This window comes from Aotus nancymaae, unplaced genomic scaffold (assembly GCF_030222135.1).
Source record: "Aotus nancymaae isolate 86718 unplaced genomic scaffold, 86718_ANA_hifiasm-v0.15.2.pri h1tg000014l, whole genome shotgun sequence".
NCBI classification, from domain to species: Eukaryota; Metazoa; Chordata; class Mammalia; order Primates; family Aotidae; genus Aotus; species Aotus nancymaae.
This window is the reverse complement of record NW_026988425.1, coordinates 73,733,804-73,747,995: the sequence shown is the minus strand read 5'-3', so window position 1 is coordinate 73,747,995 and position 14,192 is coordinate 73,733,804. Positions and strand designations below refer to the sequence as shown.

The window sequence follows — 14,192 nt, the reverse complement described above, 5'->3', positions numbered from 1 at the left end:
TTTGCCTCACATTTCCACAGGTATTTTAGATGTCTATGTTTAGAAACAATCAGAAAGGTCTTTTTCATTTCTAAAAATAGATAAATATTTATAATGAGTACTAGCTTACCTCTGTGAGAAATGATATTTATGAAGCCTATTTCAAAACAATATTCCCTATGTAACTTTATTAGCGCCTTCTCTCCAGGCCTTTGCAAGTCAGATGACCATGATTATGTTGACTGTCTCAGGTATTTCTTTTTTCTTTTTTCTTTTTTTTTTTTTTTTTGAGACGGAGTCTTGCTCTGTCACCCACACTGGAGTGCAGTGGTGCAATCTCGGCTCACTGCAACCTCCCTCTCCCAAGTTCAAGCAGTTCTCCTGTCTCAGCCTCCCAAGTAGCTGGGACTAAAGGTGCACACTACCACACCCAGCTAATTTTTGTATTTTTAGTAGAGATAGGGTTTCACCATGTTGGTCAGTCTGGTCTCAAACTCCAGACCTCAGGTGATCCACACGCCTCGGCCTCCAAAAGTGCTGGGATTACAGGCGTTACCCACTGCACCCAGCGTCTCAGTTATTTCTAACAATTGAATCAACCAAATTGTGCTTTGTGGTCTCCAGTGAAACTTCTAATACCATATTTGAGAAGAGATGGATTCTTAATTACACAAAAGTAGGATCATCCAGATAATTTTAGGCCATCTTCCTAAAATTTTCACTACCTACCTACCTTTACATAAGATAGCTATAAACAAAATTCTATATGGGAAAGTACTTTATAATTTATAAAACAGTTTAAAATTTTTAAATAGTCATAATGATGAATTAAATGCCATCTTCTAATCTGCCCTCATATCAGATCGGTTGCTATTCCTTCTGTGCTTACTTTCCCATGCCTGTTTTCAGATACAAGTTTTCCACCATACTGTGCCCACGCCTCGTAACATTCTCTTGCGTAATGATGCATTGCTTGTGCTCTAAGCAGTAACCGACCATCCAGTGTGTACTTTTGTGTGCTGGGTATTGCCTTCTGCACTGTGGGGACATAAAAAAGACTTCTTTAACAACGAACACAATCTCTGCCCTCAAGTGGTTTATTCTTAAGCAGGAGTTCCTTCATTCAGTAAACGTTGATGCACTAAGTCATTATGCTGGGCTCTAAAAATCCAAAGATAAACAAGATACGTTGTCTGCCCTCAAGAATTTCAGTTTAACAGAGGAGATCAAACAAATAGGATAAAAAACTTTTACAAAGCAAAATTAATATGCGTTTAAATTAACATAAGATTTATCCCCCTAGTAATAAACATGCCACTTAACAATGTACTAGAATTGACTAGTTAAATCTGCCTTCAAATGAGTTCTTACGCAGCTCATTTCTATACCGCCTCTGCTCCAAGTTCATTGGCTCTGCGCTGGCCGACCCTGGGTGATAGTACCGCTAGTGTCTGTCTCACTATAGTCACTGCTCTTAAGAGCATCAGCAGCATCATGCGCATTGTATACCTCCTGCCCCAGATTCTTTCTCTTCCTGCTTCTTTCTACTCCCAGCCTAATTTTTTCAGTTTTTTACTCCAAGGTATGCACAGTCACTAACTCCGCTTTTCCTACTTTCTTCCTTTTCCAACTCATGTTCAGCTATATCAAGAAGCTTTCTCCTTCCGTTTGTTTTCCTGGAATCATTCATTATCATTCATTACCATCCTGTTTTGTTTTTTTCTAGTAATTTTGTTTGTGAATCCAAAGACAGTCTTACCATTATTGCTTAGTAATTTTTAAAGTCCCTCTTAGGTCTCTAGCTACAGTGCTATAGTTCTCCAGTTAAATCTGTATTTTGTCAAGCACCAGTATCACATATTAAAAAAAAAAAAAAATTACTGCATTTTAAATGTGGATAAGCGCCACTTCAATTGTTTTTCTACTTTTTATTACATAGAGACTCTATTTTATCCATTTTTATATATAAGATAAAGAGTACTGAACTGAGATTCAGAAAGCCTGGTGCTACTACAGTACTTACAAGTTACAGCGGCATGTTGCTTAATCTCTCATAGGCATAGTTTTCTTAGCTGTACAAAAGCTTGTACTTCATTCTCTGCCTACTTCAGAAAATTGTTGAGAATCAAGTGTGAACATATGTTAAGGGCTATGAAGTGCTATACAGACACTAAATATCTTCTCATTAGCTACACAATCTTTTGTGGACAAGGCTAGGAACTCACACTATCAAATGCACTTTGATGGCACTGTTTCAGTAAGCAAAATGAATTCAAAGCTTCCAATGAACTTTCAAAATTATTTCTTGCTTAATTGAGCATTACCTAGTAATGCTCTTGTGCCTCTTTTTCAAAATGCAGAATTTATCTTTAATTTAGAAGGCCTTTAAAGATGATATATGAAATTTTTTTCATCCCTTTAATAACTGAGGAGTCACCCATTTAATTAATGGAACAAAAATATTTTTCCTTGGAGTTGTTTTAGGGGTGGGGGGTAGAGAGAGGTATATGGTTTGTTTTTTGTTGTTGTTTTTTTTTTTGAGACAAAGTCTCACTGCAACCTCCACCTCCCAGGTAAAAGCAATTCTCCTGCCTGAGCCTCCTGAGTAGCTGGGATTACAGGCATGTGCCACCACGCCCAGCTAATTTTTGTATTTTTGCTAGAGATGGTGTTTCACCATGCTGGCCAGGCTGGTCTCAAACTCCTGACCTCATGATCTGCCTGCCTCGGCCTCCCAAAGTGCTGGGATTACAGGTGTTGGCCACCGCACTGAGCCAGTTTGTTTTCTTAGAAGAAAAGCACCTAAAAATTCTATGGTTTACATTAACATATCTCACATTTATGTTTTTGAGTTTGAAAAAATATGTATGTGACAAGCTCTGATCGTATCATGTTTAATAAATTATCAAGGATGTATTTTTCAACCTGAAGCATTCTGACCTCAAGAATTTTGGTTCCAGTTAGAGATTCTGCACTGTTCACAAGGGAGCTAGTAGTTGACTAGAGATCTCCATCATCTCAGGTGTGCTGACCTGAGTTCTAGCTCAGCTATACCCACTGGAAGAATGATTGACAGTTTGTTCTTTGACGGAGCTAGCAGAGTCAAAACAACACTCTATAAAACTCACTATTGGCAGCCTGTGAGAAAGCAATTCAAAATCCACTACTTAGAATAATGTCATTAGTATTTTATTCTAATTATAGGCAGAGCCACAGTTTCTACAAATGTTCGCTTTTTAAAATCGAAAATGGAAAAAATTAGAATTGTAAAAAGTTTTAAAAGGTTTAGAACAGAGTTTGAGGATAGGAAAAGAGATAATAACTTACTAATTAAGAAAAAATATGGACTGGGTACAGTGGCCCACACCTGTCGGTGGGAGGACTGCTTGAGTCCAGGAATTCATGACCAGCCTGAGCAACATAGTGAGATCTTGTCTCTGCAAAACATTTTTAAAATTAGCCAGATGTGGTGGCACATGTCTGTAGTCCTAGCTACTCAGGAGGCTGAGGCAGAAGCATCAGTTGAGCCCAAGAGTCCAAGGCTGCAGTGAGCTGTGATCTCACCACTGTATTCCAGCCTGGGTGACAGAGACCATGTCCCAAAAAAAGAAAAAGAAAAAAAGAAAAGAAGATATGGAATACCTGCTAAATGAAATCAGACCAGAAGGTCTAACAGGGTTAAACATGGCAGCCAGAAGAAATTGTGTTTGTGGTGTATTATGTGTGTGTATGCATATATATACATAAAACATTCGTGTATGACATAGCTTAAGAGAAAGACTTTTTAGCTTGAATAAATGATAAGTGAGAATGTAATAAAATTTCTTGAAGATGGAATCAGTATAATCCTAACCATATTTTTTCAAGCTCAACTCTTAAAATAAGGAATAAAGTATACATTAACTGAAATAACTGTAACCAATAGGCCTAATATAGCTAAAAGTAATCTTGTACTCTTTTGTGCTGAAGAAATTTGAGTGCCTTTTTGACCAACCTAAGTCCTTTTTGTACGTCACATTCTTGCCTTGTTGATGAAACCTACTGGACATATTACACAAATACAGCTACAGTTAAATGAAGTATACACACAGTTCATTGCCACCTACCCTCCTAACCTGTCCTAAACCATCCTGGTGGGATGGTTTTTGGTACCACTATCTTAGCTGTCCCTCAGATGCCAATATTGAATGTGCCCTTTAGCCTTTATCATCATGTCACTTTGATTATGGACAGCACAGTTTTCTTAAGATCTCCCATTGAGGAGCTTCTGTTGTTTTCAAATTTTTCAGAGATTAGTTACAAACATGCAAAAACCTATTGTCCTATCATTTCAAGCTTTTTAAATACGGTCCAGTAGGATGAATAGGAAGAGGTTTCAGAGATCTGATTTTATCTCAGTTTTGTATATTGAATGTATGCTTTTAATCTTCTTTTCAGTGTCCTTAAATACCCATCCCCACCACACACACACAAGTATGATGCTGAGCCACCATGCTATGAAGAGGTTGCATGTGAAACAGAAATAATAACATTGAAATTGTTTTGTATGTATTTAAATATTAGCAATGCAATGTTACTTTTAAATTCTAAATATTTAAAAACCAACACTTTGAGTTAGGAATCAGGTTAGCTAAAACTTTCAGAATTAGAAATCAAGAAGTGGTATGTGGCCAAACGTGCAGCAAAGATTTAAAGCACCCCAACTGAAACTGAGATACGCTGCTTCTCTCAAGGCACCTTATATACCACAGAGGGTATGAATGTTACACAAGAATGAGAGAGTTCATTTTGTTCTTTTGTTTGACTGTGTAAAATATGCAGCTTCCAACTGCATCCTTGAATTTTCTTATATATATGTATAAGAAAATTCTTATATATTTCTTATATATATATAAAATTTTCTTATATATATATTAGATTGTGTTTTATCTAGTATTACCAATTTCTCCATTATATAGAAAATGACAGAAATCTAAAAGATTTTATAAATTATGAGTAAATCTTATAATATTTTTTATCAATTCAGTTTCCTTTTTGAGCTAAGTCAGTATTATCATTCCTGTTTTCAAGGAACAGTTTATTATTTAATAACTGTAATAATTAAAATAATGCAGTTAGTTAAATTTTACTTATTTTTTTTTCCAGGAAATTGAGACATTCAGGTTCATTTCAAAGTATAGTTGCTTTTCTATATACTTGGGTAACTAACATTTTCAGAGAAAAATTTATCAAAAAAAATAGAATCCTCTTTATGCTATTAAAGTATGTTTCCCGAGTCCTTGGGATTTCTTGACATATAGAGCTCCAGTGGACTTCAGAGGATTTGTGTTCTCAGATCCTCCCTGTGGGGTGCACAGCAAGACAAGACACAAGTGCATTTCCACCAGCTCATCTACCTGTCACTGCTTTACATTGTAATCATAAACTAAAAAAGCACATTTTTCTTTTGGGAATAACTCATTCATGAAATGTTAATGTTTACAATAAAGTTGTCGTAGTTAAGACAAAACTCTGAGCAATTTTCTTTAAAAAAAATCTAAAAACTAATTCTAAAATAATATAAATAGCAATGGCTTAGGAAAAAAATATCTAACCTTTTTCTTCCATTTGAAATAACAAAAATGTTTAACTCTGAAGTTTTTTAACAAGTTAATAAATTGGACCTTGAAAGAATTACAGTTGTACTACTGTATAAACCTGGTTTATAGTCCTGTGTCATTCTATATTTCCTGTTGATGTGGAGTATCAGGTATCCTGCCATGGCTAAAATTGCATGGTAATAATGAGACTAGTAAATTTAAATAGAATATGAAGCAATGCACTGCTAACTTGGTGTTTGATTAGATTGCTAATAGCAGCCATTTGATCTTCAAGGAAAGTTTTAAAGTAAATCTACTCTTAAACTAATGATAGGAAAATGTTCTAAAGTAATTTTCTTTTGAGCCACCTTTTCCTCTAAAAGTACGTAATGAATTCTCAAGTCCTAAGGTGTCTCTCTTGTTCTTAACTACAGTTGTTAGCTGTATTTCTTTTTTCCTTAAAGTTCATGTAAAATTGGTTGAAATTGTGTTATCTGTGTACTGCATGTAGAATTAAAAGGAAATGTTTATTAAAACAGTGACCTTTTAAAGTCTGGTTAATGAAATGACTAAGGGAGTTATTGTTCCATCTTGCCTTATCAGTGGGTAGTATCTCTTCATCATGCCCCTGCTGGGAATGTTTTAAACTCTCCAGAGTTTTAGGAACTTTGTAAGCTGAGGGTAGGAAATTGAATAAATATTGATTCTGAAACTAAAAAGAAAAATAGTTGTGGTAGGTTATTGGGCTTTTTTTGTTTTTTTAATTTTCATTTGGGAAGGCATTAGTACTTGTCAAAGCTGAAAGAAATAGAATACATCGTAGAAGTCTAAGATTAAAATTCTAAGTATGGTTTGTCCTTAGAGATGCTGCTATAGATTCAGTATTTGAAACAGTACAATGTAAGAGGGAAATTAAAATCTTCAACAATGCCTTGTTTTCTAAATCTTGTTTACAGAATTCTCCCAATAACATGAGCCTGAGTAATCAACCGGGCACTCCAAGGGATGATGGCGAAATGGGGGGAAATTTCTTAAATCCATTTCAGAGTGAGAGTGTAAGTATTCTCTTGACCATATCATACCCAGATTTTATTTCTGAAGCTCTTCTGCTAGAATTAATGCATAAAGCCACTTTTACTGCTGTTTATCTAGAGTTCAATAGGTTGATCTTTCAGAAGTCAGATGAACCTTTAAATAGAATATCTTTGAAAATAATTTCAAAAACTTTTTCTTTTTACTCCTATTCTGTGTACATAGTTAGAAAAACCGTAATACTAATTTTCTCATTGAGAAACTCTACTGCAAAGAAGCAAACTGGAAACAGGTTGCCTATTTGATACTTTTTATAAGTTCTCCTGCTACTAAAATGTCACAGGTTGCTGCAAAACTAGGTCTGTTTCAGTGCTGCCCTCAAAATCTAAAAAGTCTGTTCTTACTTTATATAGTAGACCTTACTGGACTGAAGGCCAAATTGGCAGTCTGTTAACCTGAGCTAAATACCCAAGTCACTGTTTGCATGTGATTGTACTGTTACACAGAAGTTCATTCCATATCTCCATAGAAGTAGACAGAACCAAAAAGAGAAGCAATAAAATTCATTCATTTAACAAGCAATTACTGAGCACTTGCCACATGCCAAGGCAATATGCTAGGTACTGGAGAAACCAAAACGACAAAATGGTGCCTTTTCTCAAGGAGTTCTACATAATGTAATGATTTTTTTTACATTAATATTTCACATTAGAAACCCCAGTGGAATTTTTTAAAATACAGTTTCCCAGAACTCTCCCTAGACCTAGTGAATCAAAATTTCCAGGAGTGGGGCTGGGCAGACTTAAATGTGGAAAAGCTTTGTTAGTGAGGCTGATATACATTCTCTGCTAAGAACCACTGAATTGGATTATAGCATAAAAGATTTCAAAACCCAAATGAATTTTATCTTCATAGGATTCATGCCATCATTAAAATTTATTGTGGCGGACCTACCAAACTACCGTCAGAATCAGAAGAGAAACTGCCCTTCTTTTGCCTAACTCAGCATTTACCAGAGATGATACCATCAGAATTTGAAGCACTGGCTAATAGCACATTTACCTTTATACAGAGTGGCTGCTTCCTACAGAGTGGCTGTTCCATTCCCAAAGCAGAACATAAGATTGAGTGCTCTGTGGATTCTTTTCATTCTGATACCTACATAGGACCTTTGCAGGGGACAAGACTTCCCCTGCTTTAGACTTTATTTCTGTTAAAATTATGCTGATCAATAGTTTGTTTTACTTGCAGGCTACATATGATTACTGAGGACAAATAATTTTTTTATATGTAAAAATTTACAGTAAAAAATAATTTAGCCTGTTAGTGATAAGGAAAAACATGAGAAGCTACATAATTTAAGTCATAATACGTTAGGATTATGGGAATTATTTTTAGATCCTGGTTCTTTGAGTGGTTTGCTTCAAAACTATGGACAAATTAGTTAATTTTTCTTTGTTCACTTTTATCTAATTAAAGACATTTACTTCCTTTTCTGATAATTTTACCAGCAATAAAATGGTATAATTCAGTGAGGTATTTGATAATTCAATTCAGTGTAACATTTATTGAACCTGTTATATACAAAGCATCAGGTTAAGACCAAGGTGTTCTGAAATAAATATAACACCTACTCTCAAAGAATGCAAGCCAATTAGGAAAAACAGATGTTTGTATAACTAAAACATGTCAGATTAATGAGTGCTATAATGTATATATAAGCCAGGTATTTTAAAAGTCAGAGGAAATGATTAATTTGGAGTTGGAAAAAAACTTTTTTAAAAAGGTTCCATATGACTTTTACTTTATGGGCAGTGACAAGAGGAACTCTCTCCTCTCCTTCCTTCCCAGATTTGTCATTAGTGACTACTGCCTTGTTTAACAGTTGGAAGAGCAGTACCAATTCAAAATTGGCATCAGAAAGCTCTTCAGTGGGGCAAAGAATCAGATATAACAGGATGTGGAGAACTTCCTTGCACAGAATCAGCTCCAGCCTTTCCCTTCAGTCCCTACTGGACTATGCACACGCCAAACAGCAGATTCTTCGTGAATATGTGCATTTAGAAATGAGAGCAACTGGAACAGGGCTTCTTCCACCCTAACATCTGGCCCACGCTCCCTGTCCCTGAGCCTAAGCGGGTTCAGTGCTAGACTGCCGGCAGAGTTAGCAGCAAACAGAAGCTCCCTGCTTTCTCTTCCCTCCTTGTCTCCTGTCCCCACCAGAAGAGTTGTAAAAGGAAAAATAATTTGATGGTGTACTAAGAAACTGCACCACCACCCTGGACGGTAGTACAACCTTGGAAGCAGGTCCACACTGGCTTCTCCATTCTTTTGTCTGCTGAGAAGGGACTTGTTATGAATGATGTCATTGTTATCTATGTCTTTCTCTATCATGTTACCATACATTTTTGTTTAGACCTTTTTATAAAATCAAGCAATAAGAGGAGAGAGGAAGAAAGACAAAAGAGATTTGGTGCTGACAGATGTAAAGCTTTGAAGAAGTAAATAAGCTAGTTATTCCCAATAAGTTAGCTTGCTATAATCAAGAAAAAGCAGAACTCTTGATGAATTCAAAAAGAAAACATTTTTCAATAAATGAACATGCAAGTTCTAGTGTTTAATACACATAACTCTGAAAGCACATATTTTTGAGCAGTCTGCCTTTGAAGGATCTGTCAGTTTTTATCTTGAAGTTAAATCACAGAAGGAGGCCTGGGAAGGGAGCACATATCTATTGAGTTCTCTTTATGTACTAGATACTATCCTAGTCTCTTCACACTCACACATGCTACTTCATTCAGTTAATATAGAAACAAAAATGCCCAACTTAAAATCATAAACCTTGCAGTGCCAACATGCTTGACAAAACAAAATGTGAATCAAAAAATGTTTCACTGCTTATTTTTTAAGATCACAACCAAGACCCTTTATTTCAAGAAACAAAGATGCCCCCTAGTGTTCAAACTGTAAAATATTTGTTTTGGAAAGTACAGAATACAAAAAGCCTTAATTGAAAAAAATACTTTTTCATGCTTCTCAGGTGAAGATAGTAGCTGGTCTTATTTCCTGAATTAATTTAGCAAAATATTTTCTCATAGCACTGAAGTGTAACCAATTGAATAAACATGATATTAAAATAATTGCATCAAATAGGAATTACAAACAAGATGGTAGATGATCTCTCATTCCTTTACTCCCCTTTGTCATTTTTCGATATTGTAAAGAAATCACATCAGCCCCGTTTTTTTTAATGTAATCATATAAACACTCAATGTATTTCACTTTAGTTTAGCTCAGGGTAGAGGAACTATTCTTTATTTTGTTAAGAAAGTAAAGTATCATACAGATCTTAAACAGAAATATAGTGAGAATTAAAGTGTTCTTGACATGTATAAACAAATTTATATACATTGTTCAAAGACTTCATGGAAATCTCTGATGGATTTTATGGTATATGACCTGGGCATAACAAGGAAAAAAAATTACAAGTTCATACCCAAGGCATGCTATCTCATTTCGTATTAAAAGATAAAATAAGTTGGTATGCATTTAAAATAATATTTTTAAGGTTTATATTTTTAACCAAACCAAGCAGTAATGCTGTTGACTACTTTGTAAAAGCCATTTTATCATCTGGTTCAGAATAGCCAGACTCACAGAATAGTTTTGAAACAGGGCAACCTGATATCACAGCATTTTGGCATAAACATTACAATATGTTATCACATATTGATGCAGCAGTTCAATAGAAACATTGAAGTGTGGTCTCAGTACAGTACACCATGAATATTTTATGTCTCTAAATATGATACTCTATTTAACACCTACTCTTCCTTTACTTCTGGAAAATTGTAGGCCACTTCTCTACTACTTTGAAGAATAGTAATCTATAGCAAAATTCCTTTTTGCTTGCCCATTCTGTGAGTTTTCCTAGAAATTTTATTTCCCCTTATTTCATTTTTCGAAGTAGTTTCAGTAACAGCAGTCAAAGATGAGCAGTTTACAGTCTTAGAATTGTAAATAGCACATTGTGTAGGTAGACACTTGGCATAAATACAAACTATTTTACTGTACTAAATACATTTAGCATATCATCTTACAGTTATTTGTACTACTTAAAATTTAAATTTTATTAGATGCTTACTCCTTTTTCTGAGCTGTATTGTATTGCATGGAGCTGATGCTGCCATTTGACTGAATTGGGCCTTCATTTTCTCGTTTTTTCACTCAGTTTCCTCCCTGGGCCAACCTCACTCTTAACTTCCCAACACATTAGTAACAAAGTACCATTTTTCTGTAAAATTTACTTCAAACATTTGAAATATCACAGATAAAAAATGTTAACAGTTGCAACTGTTGAGATGATAGCAACAAATAAAAATGCTTTATATAATATGAGACATGGAATCACGTTATGTGCATGGGATCTTGTGATGAAATGGTAGTATGTTCCTCTCTGACAAAGGGTCAGGGATTGGCTCCATGTCATCAGCGTGTGTCTATGACTGGGGGGTTTTGCTTTGCTTTCCTTTTCTGCTGCTCTGATCAAGGGGAGAGGTTTGTCTAAACTGAATCCCCTTTCTTGTTTCTGGTAGTTGCCCTCTTTTTTTTTTCTCCTATGGTCTTGTCTAAAAGTCTTCCCTTTTTATCATCATATACTCACTGTAATCCTACATACAGGATCAGTTCAAGTATGTAACTTCACTTTCTATCCTGAAACACTGTAGGCTGTGAAGTGATTAACAAGTATTAACAGATTTTCCTTGATGTAATCCATGTTTAAAGGATTAAACAATCCTCTTCCTGTGGTCCAGGACCCTTTTCCAGGCCTAATCACCCACCGTTCCTCAGGAACAGTGCATGTTTTTGGTTCGATCCCTAATGGGATCTACTACTGCTATGCCAGCTGAGCCATTGCCCCCTGTGCTCTTCCCCGGGGAGTCCTGCTTTCACACTGTAATCTGTCCTTAAATCAGTACACACATATATGTCTTTTCTGGTTTCTGCAGTTGGTCTCAGCTTGTCTAGAATTCACTTAATTCTTTTCTCTTTCTGCCAACTTTCTGAAAAGTTCATGCTCCCCTACCCAGGATAATCACAGCTTCTGGTTAGGTCCTGGAGCCTGGGACCAATCCCTTTAACTTTATCTGCCTTTTTCCAGGTGGCACAATTGTTATTAGCATGTTGAAAGGAATTGCCTTTTACCCTGGTCCTCACAGGTTTCCAGTAAGACATTTAAAACATTTCAGGATCCACATTTACATTTTAATTTAGAAACTATCTTCATCCAAGGAGTAGATTACCATGTGGGATTAGATACCTCTCCCTACAGCTCAGATAGTCTAGAGCTGTGATGTCCAAAATGGTAACCACTAGCTACATGTAGGTACTTAAATAAATTAAGATTAAATAACATTAAACATTTAGTGTTTTGATTACACTAATCACGTCATGCGCTCAGTAGGCACATATGACTAGTGACCTCCAGGTTGGACAGCACAGACAACAGAACAGGTATGTCATTGAAGAAAGTTCTCTTGCATGGTGCTGCTGTAGAACTTTTCTGTCACAGTCTATTCTCCAATAATATGAGGGTACAATGGCACAATTAGCAATTGAAACCACTATCTCCAAATCTCTAAAACCCTCACCTTTTATTATTTGTCAGCCTCATCAGACTGACAAGTCAGCATGTAACAGTGATGTTCCTACTCACATACACAAATGATTGTGGATTACAGTTAGAGTCACAGGCCAAAGCACGGTGGTTCACGTCTGTAATCTCAGCACTTTAGGAGGCCAAGGCAAGTCGATTGAGCCCAGGAATCAGCCTGGACAACATGGTGAAACCCCATCTCTACAAAAAATACAAACATTAGCCATGTGTGGTGGCATGCGCCTGTAGTCCAAGCTACTGGGGAGGCTGAGCTGGGGGATCACCTGAGCCCAGAGAGATCAAGGTGGCAGTGAGCCAAGATCATACCACTACGCTCCAGTGTGAGTGACAGAGTGAGACCCTGTTTCACACAAACAAAAAAGATTACAGAGTCGCAAATTATGAGCAAGATGCTTAAATGCTAAAGTATAAATTAGACTCTTAAGTATTTTAAATGCTTTAATCAGAGATTCCCAGGGCCAGCTTGGAGTTTTTTGTTTGTTTGTTTCCCTACAATATTAACCTAACACCTGCTAAGCACTTTCTATGTATTCAATAAATTCATGGTTTAAGGGTTTTATATCTAATCTTCCCCAATCCCCTTTACAGAAAGGGAAACTGAGTCAAGACAGGTTAGGCAGTCTCCTCAGTTTACAAGCTAGTAGATAGCAAAGACTAGTCCTCATACTTACTTAGCTATAGTCCAGCCTTGGACTAAATTTACCTAAGTTTTTTACAAGTGCCTGCAAAACATAAATCTGTTTGGAGAGAGAAGCAGAGGGTTGGTTAATGATCAGCCTTCAGGGTGCAGGGAGGGTATAGGACTTGATGCTTTCCAGGGGAAGTATTTAAAATTTCAGTACTAAGTTAAGTCTGTATCAGTTTACTGTTTTTATACTTCTTATTTTATGTTGTATGAGATGAAAATCTTGCACATAAAAGATGATAAGAAATTAGAATTCATCATTTCTATTGTACCAAGAAGAACCTTAGTGATCTCTAAAAGAATTGTTGTTAAAATATGGATTCTTCTTTCCTTCTAGTACTCCCCTAGCATGACAATGAGCGTGTGATCCATTACCAAGTCTCCTCATGAAAACCACAGTGAGTCAGCCCTTCACAGAACTACTACAGAAGAAAATTATTCATCACAGTGTACAGTTAAACAAAGGAATCTCAGTCACACCAAACCAACCTTTTTATTTCCTGCTCTCTCCCCTATTTTGTGAAGAAAGCGGGTCCAAACGTGATTCAAACAACTGTACGGAGTGGCATATTAGAATTGCCCTAAACTGAACTGCAAATAATTATGTGTGTATGTATATGTGTGGGAAAAAGAATGTACTGTATATGTGTATGTTATACGGACATAGACACATACATACATTGACCCACAGGACATTGTAAAATATTATCACATGACATCTTAAGTAGAAATAAGTAGGGACTTTTATTCCATCCTTTTTTTCACGTTTACATTTTAATTATTACAAGTTGCTCCTGCCCCCTCCCTGAACTATTTTGTGCTGTGTATATCACTGCTTTATATAAGTTATTTTTTAAGGTGAACTCAGATGTTATGGTTTTGTAAATGTCTGCAATCATGGATAGGAATAAAATCGCTTATTTGAGAGCTTTCATTAAATTGCGTCTGATGCAAGTTATCCTGTGAATCACAAAGTGTACTGTCTCAAAAAATAGAAGAAAGTGTGGCTTCGTCTTTATGTTAAATCAAACAATTTCTCTGTTACCTTCAGTGAAAAATATTTTTTTACTTTTTATTTCAGAAAAACACTTCAAATCAGAAAAGCTTATCTGGGGTCCCACACAGTATATCTCTGCAATAACTGCTTTAAATGGAGTTCTTGATTTGTTTGTCTTAGATGATACAGAAATCATTAAATAGCCCAAATTACTTAGACCATAGCAATAAAGTGACAGAGGTT

The 14,192-nt window shown here is 35.9% G+C and overlaps 1 protein-coding gene across 4 annotated transcripts in view; it reads left to right on the top strand.

Moving 5' to 3' along the window:
• Positions 1–13,910, top strand: part of SSBP2 (single stranded DNA binding protein 2) — a 336,503-nt gene extending 322,593 nt beyond the window's left edge. For all 4 annotated transcript variants that reach the window (XM_012477556.3, XM_012477555.3, XM_012477552.2 and 1 more), the window contains 2 exons: positions 6,515–6,613; positions 13,290–13,910. In XM_012477556.3, the coding sequence (XP_012332979.2) occupies positions 6,515–6,613; positions 13,290–13,319 (129 nt within the window). In that variant the 3' untranslated portion in view covers positions 13,320–13,910. The remainder of the gene's footprint in view (positions 1–6,514; positions 6,614–13,289) is intronic.
• The last annotated feature ends 282 nt before the right edge of the window (positions 13,911–14,192 follow it).